This window comes from Lissotriton vulgaris, chromosome 5 (assembly GCF_964263255.1).
Source record: "Lissotriton vulgaris chromosome 5, aLisVul1.2, whole genome shotgun sequence".
Lineage (NCBI taxonomy): Eukaryota > Metazoa > Chordata > Amphibia > Caudata > Salamandridae > Lissotriton > Lissotriton vulgaris.
Genome location: NC_141693.1, coordinates 1,149,622,070 through 1,149,641,153, shown reverse-complemented (window position 1 = coordinate 1,149,641,153; position 19,084 = coordinate 1,149,622,070). Strand labels below are relative to the sequence as shown.

The window sequence follows — 19,084 nt, the reverse complement described above, 5'->3', positions numbered from 1 at the left end:
TGTTCGAAAACTATTTACTCTTTACTATTACTATCATTTACTATCATTATAGTTTACCATTATCATTTACTTTATCATTACTATAACATCTAAACCATATATGTTTCGATTGGATGACTTGTATGCTTCCACAGCCCCACATCAAGGAGCTGCTTTTTAGGATCGAGCCTGCAATAGCATAAACTAGTGCAAGCATCTCGCTTGTGAGCCATTGTCGTTAACAAAAAAGGCTTGGAGCCTTCCCATTGCTTACCAGTTGTTTGCTTGCGTAGCACTTTTCTTTACAGCCTCGTAATTTGTCACGGCAGGTTTACATCATTTCCGTTCCTCTTTGTGGAGCAGAGACCAAGAACTGATTGATTCAAATTAATCAGTGCCTGTCTCCTGCTCCCAACATGATTGAGGTACTATTTTGTTCTGTTTAACATTAAGTACCCTGCAAATAGAAGGAGCGTGACTGGCAAAAACGTGCCCGGCTAGGACAAACAAAATTGCAAATATTTATTTTCTATAGTTAACTTTTTTATTTTGCCAAGTCTTCTTTTCTCACAGTGCACTCAAGTTTTCTTTTGATTTTGCTCATGGGCGCAATTCTCAAAAGATGAGGATTATTTTATTACAAAGCGAAATTGTTTCTTTCTTACTTGTAATTTCTGAAATGATGCTTTAGCACATAATCCTGCAATGGACCCCAATCCACCCACGTCAATCTGCCCCACCCCAATCCAATCAACCCCTCCTAACCATACACCAATCTGCCCCACTCAATCGAATCCACCCCAGACCAATCCAATCCATCCAATCCCTCTTCAATCCAAACCACTCAACACAGTCCAATTCACTCAAATTCTCTCAATCCGCCCCACTCCAATCTGCCTCAGTCCAATTCACCCCACTCCAATCCAAAACAATCTGCTCCACTCCAATCTTCTGCACTACAATCTGCCTGACTCCAATCAGAAACAATCTGCCTAACTCCAATCCAAAACAATCTGCCCCACACCAATCTGCCCCATTCCAAAACAATCTGCCCCATTCCATTCCAAAACAATCTTCCCCACACAATCCAAAACAATCTGCCCCCTTCCATCCTCGCCCACTCCAAACCAATACAATATGCTCCCTCCAATCTTCCCCCCCTCCAGTCTGCCTAACTCCAATCCGCCCCACTCCAATCCAAAACAATCTACCCACTCCAATCTACCCACACCAATCCAAAATAATCGGCCCCACTCCAATCCATCCCACTCAAATTTTACCCACCTCAATCTAAAACATTCTGGCCCACTCCAATCCTAAACAATCTGCTACACTCCATCCCACCCCACTCCAGTCCAATCCACCCCACTCCAATCAAATCCACCCACCCCAATTCAATCCACCTCACTTCACCCCAACCCAATCCAATCCACCCCACTCTAATCCAATCCACCACAATCCAGCCAAATCCAATCTACCCCCTCCACCCACCCCACCCACTCCAATCCGCCCCACCCTAATCCAATCCAGCCCAACCCAATCCACCTCAATCCAATCAAATCCAACCCACCCCAATCCAGTTCACTCTACCCCACTCCAATCCACCTCAATCCAATCCACCCCATTGCAATCCATTCTAGCTAAATCCAGTCTACCCCACTCCAGCCCACCTCAATTCAATCCACCTCGATCCAATCCAACCTACTCCAATCCAATCCACCTCATTCCAATCCAATCCACCCAACTCAGTCCAATCCACCCACCTCAATCTATCCCACTTCACTCCAATCCACCCCACTCCACTCCAATTCACCCCACATCAATCCAAACTACCGCACTTCCCCAAATCCAATCCACCCCACTCTAATCCAATCCACCACAATCCAGCTAAGTCCAATCTACCCCCCTCCACCCACCCCACGCACTCCAATCCGCCCCACCCTAATCCAATCCACCACAATCCAATCCACCTCAATCCAATCTAACCCACCCCAATCCAATTCACTCTACCCCACTCCAATCCAATCCACCCCACTACAATCCAATCTAGCTAAATCCAGTCTACCCCACTCCATCCCACCCCAATTCTATCCACCTTGATCCAATCCAACCCACCTCAATCCAATCCACCTCAATCCAATGCAATCCACCACACCCAAATCCAGTTCACCCACCCCAATCTACCTCAATCCAATCCATTCCATTCCAATCACACCTGCTCAATCCAATCCATCTCACTCCAATCCACCCACTGCAGTCCAATCTACCCCACCCTACCCTAATCCAATCCACGCCACCCTAATACACCCCACTCCATTCCAACCCACTCCACCCCAATCTACCCCACCCCAATTCAATCCACCCCACACCATTTACATTCTCTCCACTCCAGTCTAATCCCCCCACTCCACTGTAGTTCAATCCACCCCACTGTACTCAAATCCACCCCACTCAACCCAAATACAATCCACCCCACCCCAGTTCAGTCTACCCCACTCAATCCAATTCATCCAATCCACCCCACTCCAATCCACCACACTCCAATCCACCCCACTCCTATCCACCCCACTCCTATCCACCCCACTCCAATCCACGACACTCCAATTCACCCCATTCCAATCCACTCCACTTCAATCCACGCCACTCCAATTCAATACACCCCCCTCAAATCCAATCCACCCCACTCCAAATCAATCCACCCCCTACAGTCCAGTCCACCCCTCCACCACACCCCACTCCAAACCACCCTACTCTAATCCAATTCACCTTACCCCAATGCAATCCACCCCACCTCAAACCAATCTAATCCACCCCACTCCACTCCAATCCACCTTGCCCCATTTCTTTTCTCCCCACTCCATTCTGCTCCCCCAATCAAACCCACCTCAATCTACACCAGTCCAATTCACCCCACTATCCCAATCCACTCCAACCCACTTCACCCTAGTTCACCTCACTCCACTCCACTCTACGCCACTCCACTCTACGCCACTCTGAGTCATGCCACTCTGAGTCACGCCACTCTAAGTCACGCCACTCTAAGTCACGCCCACTCTACGACACTGCACTCTCCCAAGGAGCTCTGACACTGTGCTCCCCCTACTTCACTCTATGACACTCTACTCCAACAAATGCCGCCTACGACACTCTCCTCCCCCACTCTGCTCTAGGACTCTCAATGCTACTAACTTTTAGCCATGCTGAACTGTTGCCACACTGGTGAACAACATGGCAAAAACACATTGCCAAAGCCAATAGCTTTTGTATAGTCGAGACCTATTGGCTTTGCCAGGGCTTGTTTTCTTTTTCTTGCTGCAATCCATGTAAGTGCATGTGTTTTATTGTTCTCTCACTCTATGCTGTTTTCTCAATGAAATATTCCCTTCTACGTTCTCTGTGATGCTCTCCAGTTCCTCCAGCTTGCCTGTTGCTTCCACTACCCCTCCCCCATCCTGCTCTTGATGTTTGTTGCTGTTGCTTCACCTTCTCTCGTCACTCATTGATGTTGCTTGTCCTTCTTCCGTCCCTGGTTGTTGTTGTTTTACCCCCTCCCACACCCACCTCCCTTTTTGCTTGACACCCTCCTTCATTGTTGTTGTTTGACTACCTTCAACACTCCTGTCCCTCATTGTTGATTGATAATTATGTATAGAAGGGGTCAGGGTGACGCGAGGGTGCACAAACCTTCACATGAGCATAGTGGAGGATCCGTGCCCCTATATATACAAATCGTTTTTTCTCTTGATATCTCAAAACCACTGAATGGATTCACGCCAATTTACAACAAGCATTTTCCATGCAATAAGTCTTGCATTTGCGAGCGTTTAAGCTATTGGCATTAAAAATGACCATGCCTTTTATTTGTGTTTTTAAAAGGAATACATATATAAAAGGCATTGGGTTTTTAATGCCAAGAGCTCAAATTCTAGCAAATGCGAGACCACTATAATGATGGCCACCCCCCCTTTTTTAGACGCTGCTGGTATATTCAGGTGACTGTGAGCAGTGTCTAAACAAAGGGGCGCGGCCAACATTAAAGTGAAAGCGCTTCTGGCGCTTTCACTGAAAGATTTAGGAAAAATAAGTAATTTCAAGAGCTCTGTAGCACGGCCGCTTAAGTGAAAGTGGCCCATGCTGGTAATTAAACAATTAAATTAGCGCAGCCGCTAAAGTGAAAGCGGCCTGCCCTGGTAATGGGTGGAATAGGGGAAGAGTATTAAAGAAAATAGTGCTCATCATCTAATAAAGCAGACCGTGTAGCAACCGAAGTAAAAGGGCCAGTCCTCGTGGGAGGTTACAAAGTGAGACCAGACGGTACTAAGGAGGGAGTAACAAGCCTATATAGGAAATCAGAAGCCAGCATTTACGAAGGACAATGACATAAGCCAATGACCAATATGGGCGGAAGTGGGTGGGGCTTTGAGTATACTCCAATACAGCATACCGCGCAGAGTTAGCAGTGCATGCGCGCTGCCCCTAGGTTCGACCTAAAAAGGCTGATTTCTGGACCAACAGCTACCTTTCTGTCAAATTTGATGTAATTCCGTTCAACAGTTCGGGCTGTAGTCGTGTCTAAAATCTCTATGGGAATTAACATGGGGAAAACGTGTTTTGGGACCCCTACTTTTTCTCTGCCCCACTTAACTGATCACCACAAAACTTTCAAGACAGCAGCCCATGTGACCCCATACTAGTTTGGAAAATTTAGTGAGGATTCAGCAAACAACGCCAAAGTTATTGGCAAAACAAAAAAATGCTTTTTCTATGAAAACTACGTCCTAACTGTATACTGGGACATGGAGATAGATATATATATATATATATATATATATATATATACATATATTTCTGGATTCTCCTTGCCCCCCACTCGTCGGCAGAAGTCACAGCACAGCAGCAGTAAGTAGGTTTCAAATATTTCTTTATTCACACACCATGTGCAGGATGCAGCGCATCAAAAAACGGACGGCCTACGCGTTTCGGCTACTCTAGCCTTCCACTGGACCATAGAGTCCCAGGGATCTAGACCTTATCTTATAGTGTAAAGTAAAAGTACCCTTTTCCATGTCTATTAAAATCTAGACCAGCAACCTTGCTCATTGCATATGGCTTAATTTGAGCACCATTTTTGCTCTACATTTCTGTGAAGTACACATTAACAAAAAATTAACAAAAAATTGTGTTCATTAAACAACGAAGTCTGGGCTAATGTATAATCTCTCAAAATTTCTGTGAAGTACACATAGTGAGAACAACAATTCTGGGCTTGTATACACCTATTTACATGTATCTACATATTTACACACTTGGCATGAGATATCTAAAACATGCCTAATGCCTAATGTTCCTCATATGTTCCTAGTGGAATTCAACATTATTCCTAATCATGACGAATATGTTACCCAAATGTTGAAAAAAATGTTTTCCCTTGAACCAGATATTTCATATCAATTACATTTGTATAATCATCATGTGTTGTATATAAGATTATGAGGATAAAACATAGATCATATCCAGATGTGTAAGTACATCTATTCAGTGTTCTCTCCCTCAGGCATGATCAAATTCTATTGCTATTAGTGAGCAATAATGGTGCAACGTGTATGTACATTTTTTCACAATTTTCAAAGTCAATTCATGACCTCCAAATTATATGTACATCTAGGAATCTAAGCCATATTTTTAAGCTATAGATATGTACAAAAAGGGGATAAACATGGTAATTTACAGGATCTGAATCCTTACGTCAGTGAAGTACATTCCATATTCTATGATTCCTGATTATTTTACACCAATAATATCCCAATGTTAGATCCTAGTGACGTTATAACACCTATATGTCTTTACAGAAAAAATAATCATGCTCCTCCATTGTGGATGTTTGCTTATCTCACGACGTTAGCCCATATATATTTACATATGCCTTTACAACTTCCCTTGACTCATCAAGTTTGACGCCTATAATCAATTATTTACATGAATGGATCCAATTAATCAATTATTTACATGAATGGATCCAATTGTTCCCTCTCAATTAGTTCTTTGTATTTCCCCATCATTTGGGCTTTCATGAAAGCAGTGCAATTAGTTCATAAAAGGTGTACATATAGTTCAGCATCCAGGTTGTGTCCATCCGGGTGTTCAGTTCCCATACCAAGAATCATTCTAGATTCCAGTTTTCGTAACTGTAAAGTACGATCACCACCCCTCTCCGATGGTTTACTCAGTTTGATCCCTGAATATTTCAACAAATCTGGATTGCTGTTGTGATATTTGGCAAAATGTGTGGCCATAGGGTAGCTTGGGTCTCTGTTCTTGATCGCCCTTAGATGTTGTAAGATTCTTAGTTTTAGTTTGTTGATTGTGCTCCCTATGTAAAATTTCCCACATGGGCATTGTAGCCTATAGATCACATATTTCGATTCACAGGTTATGTGATCTCTTATTCTCCCAATTTTGCCATTTCGTAATCTGTACTCTTTTGCATTTGTGCCATGTTCACAGGCCTTGCATTTTGCACACTTCCAAAAGCCTGGCGTCAACCATGTTGATTTTTTTGGGTGTTGTTCCTTTAATGTCAAATGGCTTTAGGTTAAGATGTCACGTAATGAGGCAGTTTTCCTATATGTAATGCTTGGATGTTGGGTTAGTTCTTCTTTTAGAGTATTGTCCAGGAGCAGTATATTCCAGTTCTTTTGTAGAGCTTTTTTCATGTCCCTACTTTGTCTGTTGAAATCCATAATTAATCGTGTCTCTTCATCATCTTCGGTTTGCTCATCATTGTCGCATTTCTTCCTGCTGCCACCAGGAGTCAGAAGGTCAATCCTATTCTTTTGAACCACTCTGTTTTTTGCAGTGATGATGACTTCTCCTGGGTAGCCTCTTTCCCGGAAGCGTTGTGCCATCCTCTCAATCTCCTCTTTCATGTCGTTCTCTTCTGAGCAATTTCTCTTTGCCCGTAGCATTTGTCCATACGGGATGCTCCTTTTTCAAATTAGCTGGATGTCCGCTATTAGCATGAAGTATGCTATTGCATGAGGTTGTTTTTCTGTGAATTTTGGAGCACAGCTTTTTATCACTCACATACATTTCAACAGCCAAGAAGATGAGGTTGGTTGAGCTGATTGTCGAAGTGAAATGGAGATTGTAATCGTTTTCCTCTAATGAGTCAATGAATGTTTGTAATGTTTCCTTGTCTCCATCCCAAATAATGAACAAGTCGTCAATAAAACGACACCAAAGTCTGATTTTTGATCCATGCTCCTTTTCTTTGTCCAGTACTGCAGTTTCCCATGCTCCCATCAGGAGATTGGCATACGTGGGCGCAAATGATGTCCCCATTGCGGTCCCCTGCTTTTGGAGATACAATTGTCCGAGAAACAAAAATACCTTATGCGTTAAGCAATAATCCAACATATCCAAAAGCATTGCCGAGTGTTCCAAATGGCTTATGGACCTCATTTCCAAAGTTTTTTTGACTACTTCAACACCGTCTTCATGGCGTATAGAGGTGTACAAAGAGGCGACATCTATGGTCGCCATTTGATAGTTGGTTTTCCATTCAATCTTGGAGATTTTATTCAAGAAGTCCATTGTATCCCTCAGGTAAGAAGGTAAGGCAGTTACATAGGTCATTAAAAAGATGTCTATAAACCTTGACGTTGTTTCCAACAATGATCCTATGGAGCTGACAATTGGTCTTCCTGGTGGTTTGCTGAGGCATTTATGTACTTTCGGTAGAAAGTATATCGTCACAGTAATGGGATTGTCCGTTTTAAGATATAGATATTCATTGAAGTCTATAAGGCCTCTCTCCTTCCACACTAACAACATAGAGTGATATTCATTCATCCAGTTTTCTAATGGATTCACCTCTAGTCGTTCGTAGTGTTCTTCTTTGTTCAATTGCCTATTAGCTCCATCTATATAGTCTGTCACGTCTTGCACAACCAGATTTCCTCTTTTATCTGATGCTTTTATTATTATGGTGGGGTCATTCCTCAGTTAAGACATTGCTCTATATTCTTATGCTGTTAAATTCCGAGTGTTGTTCCTCTCATTATTGTGGTCAAAAGATTTGCCTGCAATCCTTATTATCTCTTCTGTCATGACCTCGTGAAAGAGGTCCACTTTGTTTCCTGGTGGAAGCTGTGGGCAAAATCTTGACTTCCTTTTTAGGCCACTTTCCCCTCCTACATTGGTGGGGATTCCCGATTCTTGGCAAAATTCAATATCCCTTTGGATTGTACTTGTATGGTCCTTTTGACTCAGGGAGACTGTGTCTTTTATTATTGCTAATGTGACAATCGCTGGTAAATCCTTGTGTCTAATGGACGATGTTGTTATCTTTGATTCCACGGGATCTGATTTCTTCTGGGGCTTTTCTGCATAAAATTTTTTCAGCTTAACCTTTCTGCAGAATTTATATAAGTCAATACGTGTGTTTGGAACATCCATATTTTTATTTGGGCAATAGGAAAGTCCTCTATTCAAAAGTTTCAATTGTGAATCAGACCATTCTTTACTTGAGAGGTTGATCACTATATTGTCTGATGCCATACGTTTTATTGCAGCTACTTTTGCTTTCCTCTGTTTCTTTTTGCTTTGGCTCCTCTTACCGCCCCTTCTTGTTCTGGCTTTGGTAGGGGTTTCTTTTGGAGTGATTGCTGTTCTCTTCCCCACGTGTTGGTTCTTCCTCTTCCCCGTTGCTGCGTAATCATTTGGGCCAACTGTATCTCCCCACGAAAATCCAGGGGTGTTGCATTAGTTTCTTCATCATTGGAGCTTATTTCTGAGCTGTCCACCACCTCCGTGTGCTTCGGTCCAGTATTCACATCCATTGCTACATGACTCCTCAAGGTGTCGTATTTCCGGGCGAATGTATATATTCGACCATTCGTATAGTCCAACCTATCCCTAGTGAATTTGTTGGACTTACGTTTTTCTACCTCCAGTTCATGTTTTGCCTCCTTCTTTTCCATGTTTTCAATGGTCTCTTTGTTCTCCTCTGATGAGGGAATATCTGCGAATTCCAGTTCTAAAGCTTCGATGATCGCTGTTATTTTCTCTAGTTTTCTTTCCGCGTGAATGATGAGAGTTCTCATCAATTTAAAGGAGCATTCATTGGTGTCAGTTTGCCATAGTTTTATAAGATCTGTATCCAAATCATTTAGCGTGGGCATGATTAATATTCGTAGTCCCCTTGGGATTCATTTGTATTCAATGTATTTTTCCAGAGTAGTCTTCTCCCACCATTTATTTACTTCCAATATTTTCTGTTGTTGTAGTTATCTCACTATGGTTTTAAAGGTTCTGTCTTTCTCTTTTTCCACCACATTGCCCCTTTGATTTTTTCCTTCCGCGGGAGAATCATCATTTAATAATTCGCTCGCCCTCATCTGGCGATTTCTTGATTTGTCTGCCATATTTTCTGGAGCTTGGTTGCGATCTTAAATCAGATTGATGTAGCCTTTCCTGGCTAGGTGTGCCTTTTTATTTCGTTTTACACTGGTTTCCCTGTCTCCCTACTCCTTAGGTTCTGCAGGTTACCAGGTTCATCTGCTGCTCCTCGTGAACACTTAGTGTTCAATCGGCTCCCAAAATGCTGCACTGGCCCTTTAAGAAATGACACGGTCTTCGTTCGTCACAGACCGCGCTCTTGTAGCTTTTTTTCTTTTCCCAGGGCGAGTTTGTTATGCCTGTCGCTTCAATGCGAAATGCCGAACACAGTAATGAGCGTGGGATATACTAATATTAGGCGGCATACAAGTATTTGCTTTTTAGTATTGAACCGCATTAGTTCTCCCGGAACCCGGTTACTGTACCCGCGGTTCGATTGCCGGCAGGGAGCTGCCGCCTCACACCACTAGAACGCTGCCGCGTACCTGTGGCGCAAAGCAAGTGACCCCCCAGCTAGCGCACTCACCAGCGGGACTTCACCGGTGTCCTCTCCACGACGTGCTTCACACACAGAGTTCCACTGTGTTCCGTCGCGGCAGTTCGGCAGTAGCAGCAGAGGTGTCAGTCGTTCTTGCTCCTTAGTTTAACCAACTGGATTTCGATATCCGACCGCTTCACCTCAGCTCACCTCAGCTATATATATATAATTAATATAAAATATATTAAACATTGCATTATCTCATCATTTGTCACATAATACAGTGGGAATGGTGCATGCATTAATCTTCACACCTGCCCACTTCTAGAGCTCTTGATGTGAAAGTTTAGATGCCTGATTAGACAGGGTCAAGGTGCCTCACTACATGTCTAGGATACAACTCTTTTTCTTTGATCTCTTGGGCACAGAAAATGCTCCACATACTTATGGGCAAGGTACATTTTTTAAAGCAACCACAGAAAATAGGATTATGCTGGCCATACTAACTCAATAGATCTCAACGTATAGAAAAATACACGTATACAAATCTATGCAATGATTATTACCTTTGGCTGCAGCTGGCTGAATTGATGAATCCTCAAAGCCATACTGAACCCAGTTCAAGATATTTGAATAAGGTGTGCTCAGAGCATTATCAGTCTTTGATAACCATTAAAGTAAGATTAGCGGATTGTTACCAATGTCAAATATCTCCCCTCTTTCTCTTCTCCCCATCGCAATCTAAGCATGCACTGGAGTAACAGAGCATGGTAGGAGATACACCAGAGAACACCAGGAGCACACCGTTTCTTGCAGGATGGTTCTATGTAGACAACAGAGCCTTTTGCCTTTTCCTTAAATCCTTTACTGTGTTGCTGAAAGCATTTCTGGGTATTTGATGAGTGGATCACAGGCTAGCACTTAGTTTACTCATGTCTTTAAACCTGAGTAAAACATTGGATTACCCAAACGCTCCGGCACCTAAGAGCTATGTGGAGGTACTCTAGATGCTGTTCATGCCATGGGAAAGGTTGGTGCCTGCTTTCCATCTAGAAGTCTTTGTGATGTGTGGAGTCAGTTGTGTGTGCGGGATTGTGTTTTCAAGGGAATTAAGTGATCAGGAATTAGCACAAGTAGATTAATTCACCAAGGGTCTTTGTCATAGATATACAGTAGTGGGTGAGTAACAATAACCTCAGTGCCCTCTCTCTGCATCATCTTCGGTGCCATGCTGGCCTGTCCTTTAAGCAGCATGAACCGATGTAAATTCTGACAGCTACCTGTGCAAAAATCAAGCCTTCACGGCCAACACACGTTTGCTCGCTTGACATGTCCTACATTTTGTTCCATGAAATGCTGTTGCAACGCCCTGCTTGCTGGCTGCCTAGATGTCAACCTGACACCATTGAAGGTCACAATTCAAGGCCCTGCTCACCTGATCAGTAACCATAGGGGATTCAACACCTAAACCTAAAACAACTCCAATTGTAACCAGCTGAGGTAAAATCCAATTAATTCCATAACATCCCTTAGGGCATGCATTCAAAGAAACCAGCGTACCTCAAAGAGAGTATCCATTTAACCGGAGCTCTTGAACTTACTAGGAGCTAGCGAGACGTTAAAACTTACCGCACAGCTGCCCAGCGCTGTCAGCGGGTCCCTCACCAACACGGCGCCATTGCCGGCGTGCGATTAGGCCACGCCCCCTTGGAGGCTATGCCCCTCCCTCCCTCCTCATAAAAATATGTGTCACTACTGGACGCGCAGCGGACGGGCGCAGCGTGCGCGCCGATTGCGCGCTGAAGGCGCTCCTAAGGCAAGCCCGTCTTCGCCCGTCCTCGCCAAGTCATCGCCTCTCGCCAGACCCCCTGCTCAAAATACGCTAGTAACACACTATTATGGGAAAAGTCAACTCTTGGCACTTAACCCGGGCCAACAATGTGACAAACTAGAAGGCTGTTTGGGACAGACTGCCCTCAATTGTAAGTCCTGTAACTTACTCATTGCAGAACCTAATCTCCCCAGACATAGGGTTACTAGTAGGAAGCGTTCCTCGCTGACAATATCTCATCTTAATGTCAGGTCCCTAGTTAAACAGCATCCTGAGGTTCATACGCTCCTTACTGAGGACAACCCAGACATCTTGTTTCTAAGCGAAACATGGCTCAAAGACGAACTCACCAGCATCCCTAATCTTACGCTGCCGGCTGGATTCTCGATGACCTCTATTAATAGAGACACAAGAGGAGGCGGTATTGCTGCAATATATAGAACGTCATATAATTGTACCTTTGTAAAGGAAGACATTACAGGATGCGAGTGCGCTCGCTTTAAAATTACTACTAGCCCTCATTTCTCCCTAACTGGCCTTCTCATCTATAGACCCCCGGGACCCACCTCCAAATTCATAGAGGAACTCCTAGAGACAGCCCATGCCCTAATTGCCAGCTCACCTAACTTCACGATCCTGGGAGATTTAAACCTCCATTTTGATGCCCTCGAGGATCCGACCATTAGTAATCTCCTAACAGACCTAAATGCACTTCAACTGACCTCTCGTATACTATCCCCCACTCACTCTGCTGGCCACCTACTCGACCCGGTCTTTACTAATATTCCGGAAGTGGAGGTGGACCCTCCCAAGCCTATGGGATGGACAGACCACTCTCTGGTCACATTTGTGATCACGACCGCCTCTCTGCCTAAAAAAGCGCTGCCCGTCTCCCGTTTGAATCGGCCCTGGCATAAACTTCACAATACAGACTTCCCTGCCAGTTTAGGTGAACCTAATCTGGATAATGCAAATGACATCAATATGGCATACGCCGCGTTCCATGAGTGGATTACGAAAGGTCTCGACACTATCATACCAGCTAAATGGACTAGAGGACGAAGTACCCCCTCTAATCCTTGGTATGATAAGAATTTGAAAAATATCAGGAAAGAGTGTAAAAAGGCTGAACGCCAGTGGAGGAAAGATTATAGGGACGAGGACAAAGCATGCTATCTTGCCAAACTGAAGCGATACCACAAAGCTATCCGCGTGTCGCGGGCCTCTTTTTATGCTAAAGAAATTGAGTCCAGCCCCAACCCCACGAAAACGATCTTTAAATTGGTGCAAAAATTACAAAATGGCAGCAACCAAGCCTCTTGCATCTCGTCCACTCAACAGTGCGATGAGCTGGCCACCTTTTTCACAGAAAAGGTAAGGAAGATCTATGACACCTTCTCTCATACTCCCTCTGTCGGAACCACTGATTCCAATGAGGCCCTCCAAGGCTCTAAGCTCACCTCCCTACCGGCTATCCCTCTTGAAAACTTAGCCACTATCTGCAGAAAGGTGAAATCGGGTTCTCCTTCAGACCCCATGAGACCAACCCACTTTTTAAAGGCATTGGACTTCTTCCTACCTTCACTGGCTAAACTTCTTAATCTTTCCTTCGCATCAGCCACTGTGCCTACATGTTGGAAACAGGCCTGGGTTACTCCCATCATTAAAAAACCCACCCTAGACCCGGCCAAACCAGAAAACTACAGACCAGTTTCGCTGCTGCCGTGGGTATCTAAGTTAGCTGAAGCCCATGCGAATGCCATACTTACTGACCATCTGGCCAAAAACAACATCTTGGACCCCTCCCAACACGGGTTCAGGCCTAGGCACAGTACGGAATCCGCCCTTCTTGCCACCACAGAACACCTCCGGAGGATTATGGACACCGGTCAGAGTGCTGCGCTGATATTGCTAGACCTCAGCGCAGCATTCGACACGGTCTCCCATAATATCCTACTGGGCCGCCTGGAGAGCATAGGGATCACTGAACTGGCACTGGAATGGTTTCGGTCATTTCTCACGAACAGATCGTTTCGCGTATCAGCCCCCCCTTTTATTTCCCAACCCCATGCAATTGGCCAAGGAGTCCCCCAGGGCTCGGCCCTTAGCCCATCCCTATTTAATGTGTACATGCAACCGTTGGCAGCTGTGGCTAAAGAATGGAACCTCACACTAGTCTCATACGCTGATGATACCCAGCTGGTGATCACCCTCACTGAATCACCCTCTGCCACGTCCACTAAATTTAGGGATGGGCTGGCAGCAGTCGCCAACTGGATGACGGCAAACTGCCTGCAACTCAATGCGGGAAAAACAGAGGTGCTACTTCTGGGCAAGAACACTAGCGGTTGGAACGACCACTGGTGGCCTCCCCTGCTTGGTCCTACCCCCCCACCAAAATCCTTGGTAAAAAAACCTAGGAGTATGGCTGGACTCTGCACTGAATTACCAGTCGCATACAAAAAAAGTGGCAGCCACTTGTATCGGGTTGCTGAGAAGCCTAAGTCCCATCCTGGGCTTCTTTGACCCCAAGACAAGGCAACTTATTGTCCAAGCCACCATCCTTGTCCGGCTGGACTATGCTAACGTCCTCCTCCTAGGCGCAAATAAAGCTGAGTTATCCAGATTCCAACGTATTCAGAACTCAGCGGCAAGGGCAATCGTAGGTCTGCCCAGAAGATGTTCGGCCAGAGCCACCATTCAGAGGCTTCATTGGCTGCCCATAGAAGCTCGCATCCAGTTCAAGGCTCTTACCATCGCCTTTAAAATCCTTAGAACGGATGGCCCTGAACTACTCCGAACGCTGCTTACAACCCCCAACGCAATCTTCGTTCCATGGGTCAACATCTAGTGGTGGTCCCTCGAACGAAGTTCTGCCGTATTGGAGATCGCTCCTTCAGAGTAAAGGGAGCTAAACTATGGAACTCCTTGCCCCTCCACATTCGTCACCTCACCAATTTGTCTGCTTTTCGCAAAGCAGTAAAAACGCACCTCTTTCCTCCTCTGTAATCCCTTCCCCTTCCCCCTCCCCCTTTTCTCCTCAGTTGGCTAGGCTGTGGTTCTCAGCGCCGGGACGCCTCGTTGCTGGGGCAGCTGTCGCGCTCAATAAATGGATAACATAACATAACACAACATAAGGCACCAACAGAAAGAACTGAAGAACTTGAAACATTCTCCACCTTTGCCAGGGATACATTATGAACTACTCCTCCTTCTCAGACTCTCTACCTTGCCTATGCTATGAACTCCTCCTTCTCAGACTCTCTACCTAGCCTATGCTAAGAACTCCTCCTTCTCAGACTCTCTACCTTGCCTATGCTAAGAACTCCTCCTTCTCAGACTCTCTACCTTGCCTATGCTAAGAACGCCTCCTTCTCAGACTCTCTACCTTGCCTATGCTAAGAACTCCTCCTTCTCAGACTCTCTACCTTGCCTATGCTATGAACTACTCCTCCATGTTAGACTCTCCACCTTTCCTATGCTATGAACTTCTTCTCCATCTCACTCTCCACCTTTCCTATGTTATGAACTTCTCCTCCATCTCACTCGCCACCTTGCCAATGCTATGAACTTCTTCTCCATCTGACTCTCCACCTTTCCTATGCTATGAACTTCTTCTCCATCTCAATCTCCACCTTTCCTATGTTATGAACTTCTCCTCCATCTTACTCGCCACCTTGCCAATGCTATGAACTTCTTCTCCATCTGACTCTCCACCTTTCCTATGTTATGAACTTCTTCTCCATCTCACTCTCCACCTTTCCTATATTATGAACTTCTCCTCCATCTCACTCGCCACCTTGCCAATGCTATGAACTTCTCCTCCATCTTAGACTCTCTACCTTGCCTATGTTATGAACTACTCCTCCATCTCACTCTCCACCTTTCCTATGCTTTGCACTACTACTCCATGTCACTCTCTACCTTGACTGTTATGAACTACTCCTCAATATCAGGCTCTCCACCTTGCTATATTACGAACTACTACTCTTCTCAGACTCTCCACCTTGCTACTCCTCCATCTCAGACCCCAGTACTGTAGGAAAAAACATAAATATACCTCTTCCGTGTATTCGCCCATCTAACCGATTAATTCACCCCAAACGCCATATTCCTTAATACAGTCTATTCGGTGAAGCAATAGTTTTTAGGTCTCGGCGTCAACGCGCGGCGTCTCCGCCGAGATCTTTTGTCAGCGACTATGCTTCCCAGGAGACAGTGTCGGCCACGCGCATCCTTCGAGGCGATTTGTAACTGGAACGCGCGCTGTGGCCAGGCGCTGTCTCCTGGGAAGCTCAAGCACCACACACGCATGCGCATACACACACACACAAGCGCCCATGCACGCACGCACATACATACATACAGAGACACCACCCCTGACACATACACACACGCGCGCACACACACAAGTGCACCGAGGCCCCCCCTCCCCCCCGCCGTCACCGTCGCACACATACATACACACACACACACGAGCATACACACACACACACACGTGCACCAATCCCGCTCCAGCCTTTTGGAACTTACCTTACCTCAGCACGCGGCGCCCAACCTCCTGCTGGCGCGGCCCCGGGGCTCTACACCGCTCACAGGAGCCCCGGGCCGCGAGACTCAACGACTCCGCCTGCCTCCTCTTCCGGTCTGAACGTGGCCCCGCCCCGTCACAGGCGACCGTGCCTGACTTCCGGGGCGGCCGCGATACTAAGAGACTGCTGGGGACAAAGTGTGGTCTGTGGAGTTACAATGGCTGCATGCAAGGGGTGAGTGTGAAAGTGCCGACCTTATTTATGTTGGCGTCGTGCGGCGCAGCCAGCTGTAGCATTTGATTAGTGCCTAAACAATAGCGATGCGGGCCACGAGCGGTTATTTCGCAGAACAAAGATGCATTGCAGATTGCTTTATGTCGCGTCCATTGGCGCTTATTATGAGAAGTGTACGGGCCTGACGGAAAGTAATTGCTTTCCGCCGGTGTTTTGGTTGGCTGCCGTACATCAGGTAGCCTGTGTTCTCTTTGTATTCACGGGCGGCTTGTACAAGAGAATGGGCTGATTTCCCACAAGGGCATTCACGCTAATTAATTTAGTTATCTCAAGAGCTTAACAAGTTGGAGCCCATGCTGGCCGAGTAGCGGCGTTCTTCCACAGTACAATCACTTCATGGTATTTAAGATTAAGCGATGTTCCTTCCCCATGCGAACAAGCTTACGTGGTCATCTCTGGGCGCGTCTTCGCTTCCCTCGGATTCTAACAGGGAGGTGTCCGCTTTCTGTATTTTTAGTGGTGAGTGGTGAGGGCAGAGTGGTGAGGGCAGAGTGGTGAGTGCAGAGTGGTGAGTGCAGAGTGGTGAGTGCAGAGTGGTGAGTGCAGAGTGGTGAGTGTGCAGAGTGGTGAGTGTGCAGAGTGGTGAGTGTGCAGAGTGGTGAGTGTGCAGAGTGGTGAGTGTGCAGAGTGGTGAGTGTGCAGAGTGGTGAGTGTGCAGAGTGGTGAGTGTGCAGAGTGGTGAGTGTGCAGAGTAGTGAGTGTGCAGAGTAGTGAGTGTGCAGAGTAGTGAGTGTGCAGAGTAGTGAGTGTGCAGAGTAGTGAGTGTGCAGAGTAGTGAGTGTGCAGAGTAGTGAGTGTGCAGAGTAGTGAGTGTGCAGAGTAGTGAGTGTGCAGAGTAGTGAGTGTGCAGAGCAGTGAGTGTGCAGAGCAGTGAGTGTGCAGAACAGTGAGTGCAGAGCAAGTGTGCAGAGCATTGTGTGCTGTTGAGTGCAGAGTGCTGTGTATTGGCAATGTTAATGACAATGCCCATTTATTTTTGATTTAAAGAAAAAAAATGTCATGAGCAATGCCAATAGCTCTACCTTTAATGATGCCGAGACCATTGCATTGCAAATGCTTGTCTGAATTCTGTTATTGGTTTTGCAATTCTGTATACTCAGAATGTCTCAAAGTGCTCTGAATGTGTCAGAAGGCTACATTATAATGTACAAAACAGAAGAACTAAATGAAAAATAACGCAGTATTTAAATGTATAGCTACTATTTTCAGAGACTTACACTGCAAAGGAAGTACAGAACAGTGATGTAGTCAAAGATGGCAGGAAAAGAACAAATCACTCACGAAAATTTGACCAGATATGAGTACATTGCTTTTCCATGTTTAGTTTCTCTCTGGCCACAAAAAAATCAATTTTGTTACATTTTGTGCAATGAATATGGGGAGGGGGGGGGGGTTTGGCGGGCGAGAGACTTATTGAAAATCAAGTGCCAGGAAGCCACCGGCTCAAATTAAATACTGCTCATGCCTCTTCAGTCCACCATAAGATGCTCCCTGCCTCTTTATCTCGCTCTTGCGGGTTATTTTTCAACCCTGCTTTCTACCCCTGCCCCTGTTTTTCCACTCTGCGTAAAGCCATCTTGATATAGTCCCGGGGTACTCTTGAATCTGAATGTGCGCTTTTGAACTGGTCATCCAGCAATATTGGTAGGCTAATGCAGTCTCACGCTGCCTGCAATGTGCAAACTCCTCTGCTAAAAAATTATATTGATAAAATCCACAGAAATAGGACTCCATCGGCTGAAACTGTATATCTAATGTGTGATTTTTTTTTTTTTTCTTTCAGCTGCAGTTAGCACAACAACGTACTCCTCTCCTGCAAGAAGTTTGGGTGACCCTGGGATAACTCCGCTCTCTCCTTCTCACATTGCTGAGGTAAGACACACCCTTCTAATACCACACCATACATCAGCAAGCATCTGCAATGCAATAGGTCTTACATCTATGCGAGTTTAAGCTTTTGGCATTGTAAATGACAATGTCTTTTATTTTTGTTTTGGTTTTTAAAACATAAATAAAAGGCATTGTCATTTACAATGCCAATAGCTTAATCTCTTGCAAATACGAGATCTATTGCATTCCAAATGCTTGACCCTCCTGCCCTCCTCCAGTAAGAGAGAAACGCCTTAATGAAAATAGTGCTTACAGACTAAAGAAGACGTACCGTGTAACAACCGAAGTAAAAGGGCCAGTCCTCATGGGAGGTTACAAATGAAGACAAGGCGGTACTAAGGAGGGACTAACAAGCCCAATAATGAATCAGAAGCCAGCATTTACGAAGGACAATGACACAAGCCAATGACAAATATGGCCGGAGAGTGGGCAGGGCTTCTAATACATACTTCAGTACAGCATGGCTCGCAGCGCATGTGCCACCCAGGCTCGACCTAAAAATTACTTCAAAGAAGAGTCATGCTGCTTTATTTTTTCAAAGATGCCATTTTGCCCATTAATTGCCTTAAATTGACATTAGTATAATTTCTGTATGCCAGAGCATTAACAAGCAGAAACCTGTATAATTTTGTACATTTCCTTTAAATGTTCCAATTCCATGCATTTTTTGATTTTATGTTT

General features: G+C 45.2%; 1 protein-coding gene across 1 annotated transcript in view; it reads left to right on the top strand.

The window, feature by feature from the left end:
* HSPA12A (heat shock protein family A (Hsp70) member 12A) overlaps positions 1–19,084 on the top strand; it is a 420,841-nt gene that overhangs the window by 125,629 nt on the left and 276,128 nt on the right. Inside the window, exon 2 of the mRNA XM_086922909.1 lies at positions 18,297–18,385. Coding sequence (XP_086779035.1) covers positions 18,297–18,385 — 89 coding nt within the window. The remainder of the gene's footprint in view (positions 1–18,296; positions 18,386–19,084) is intronic.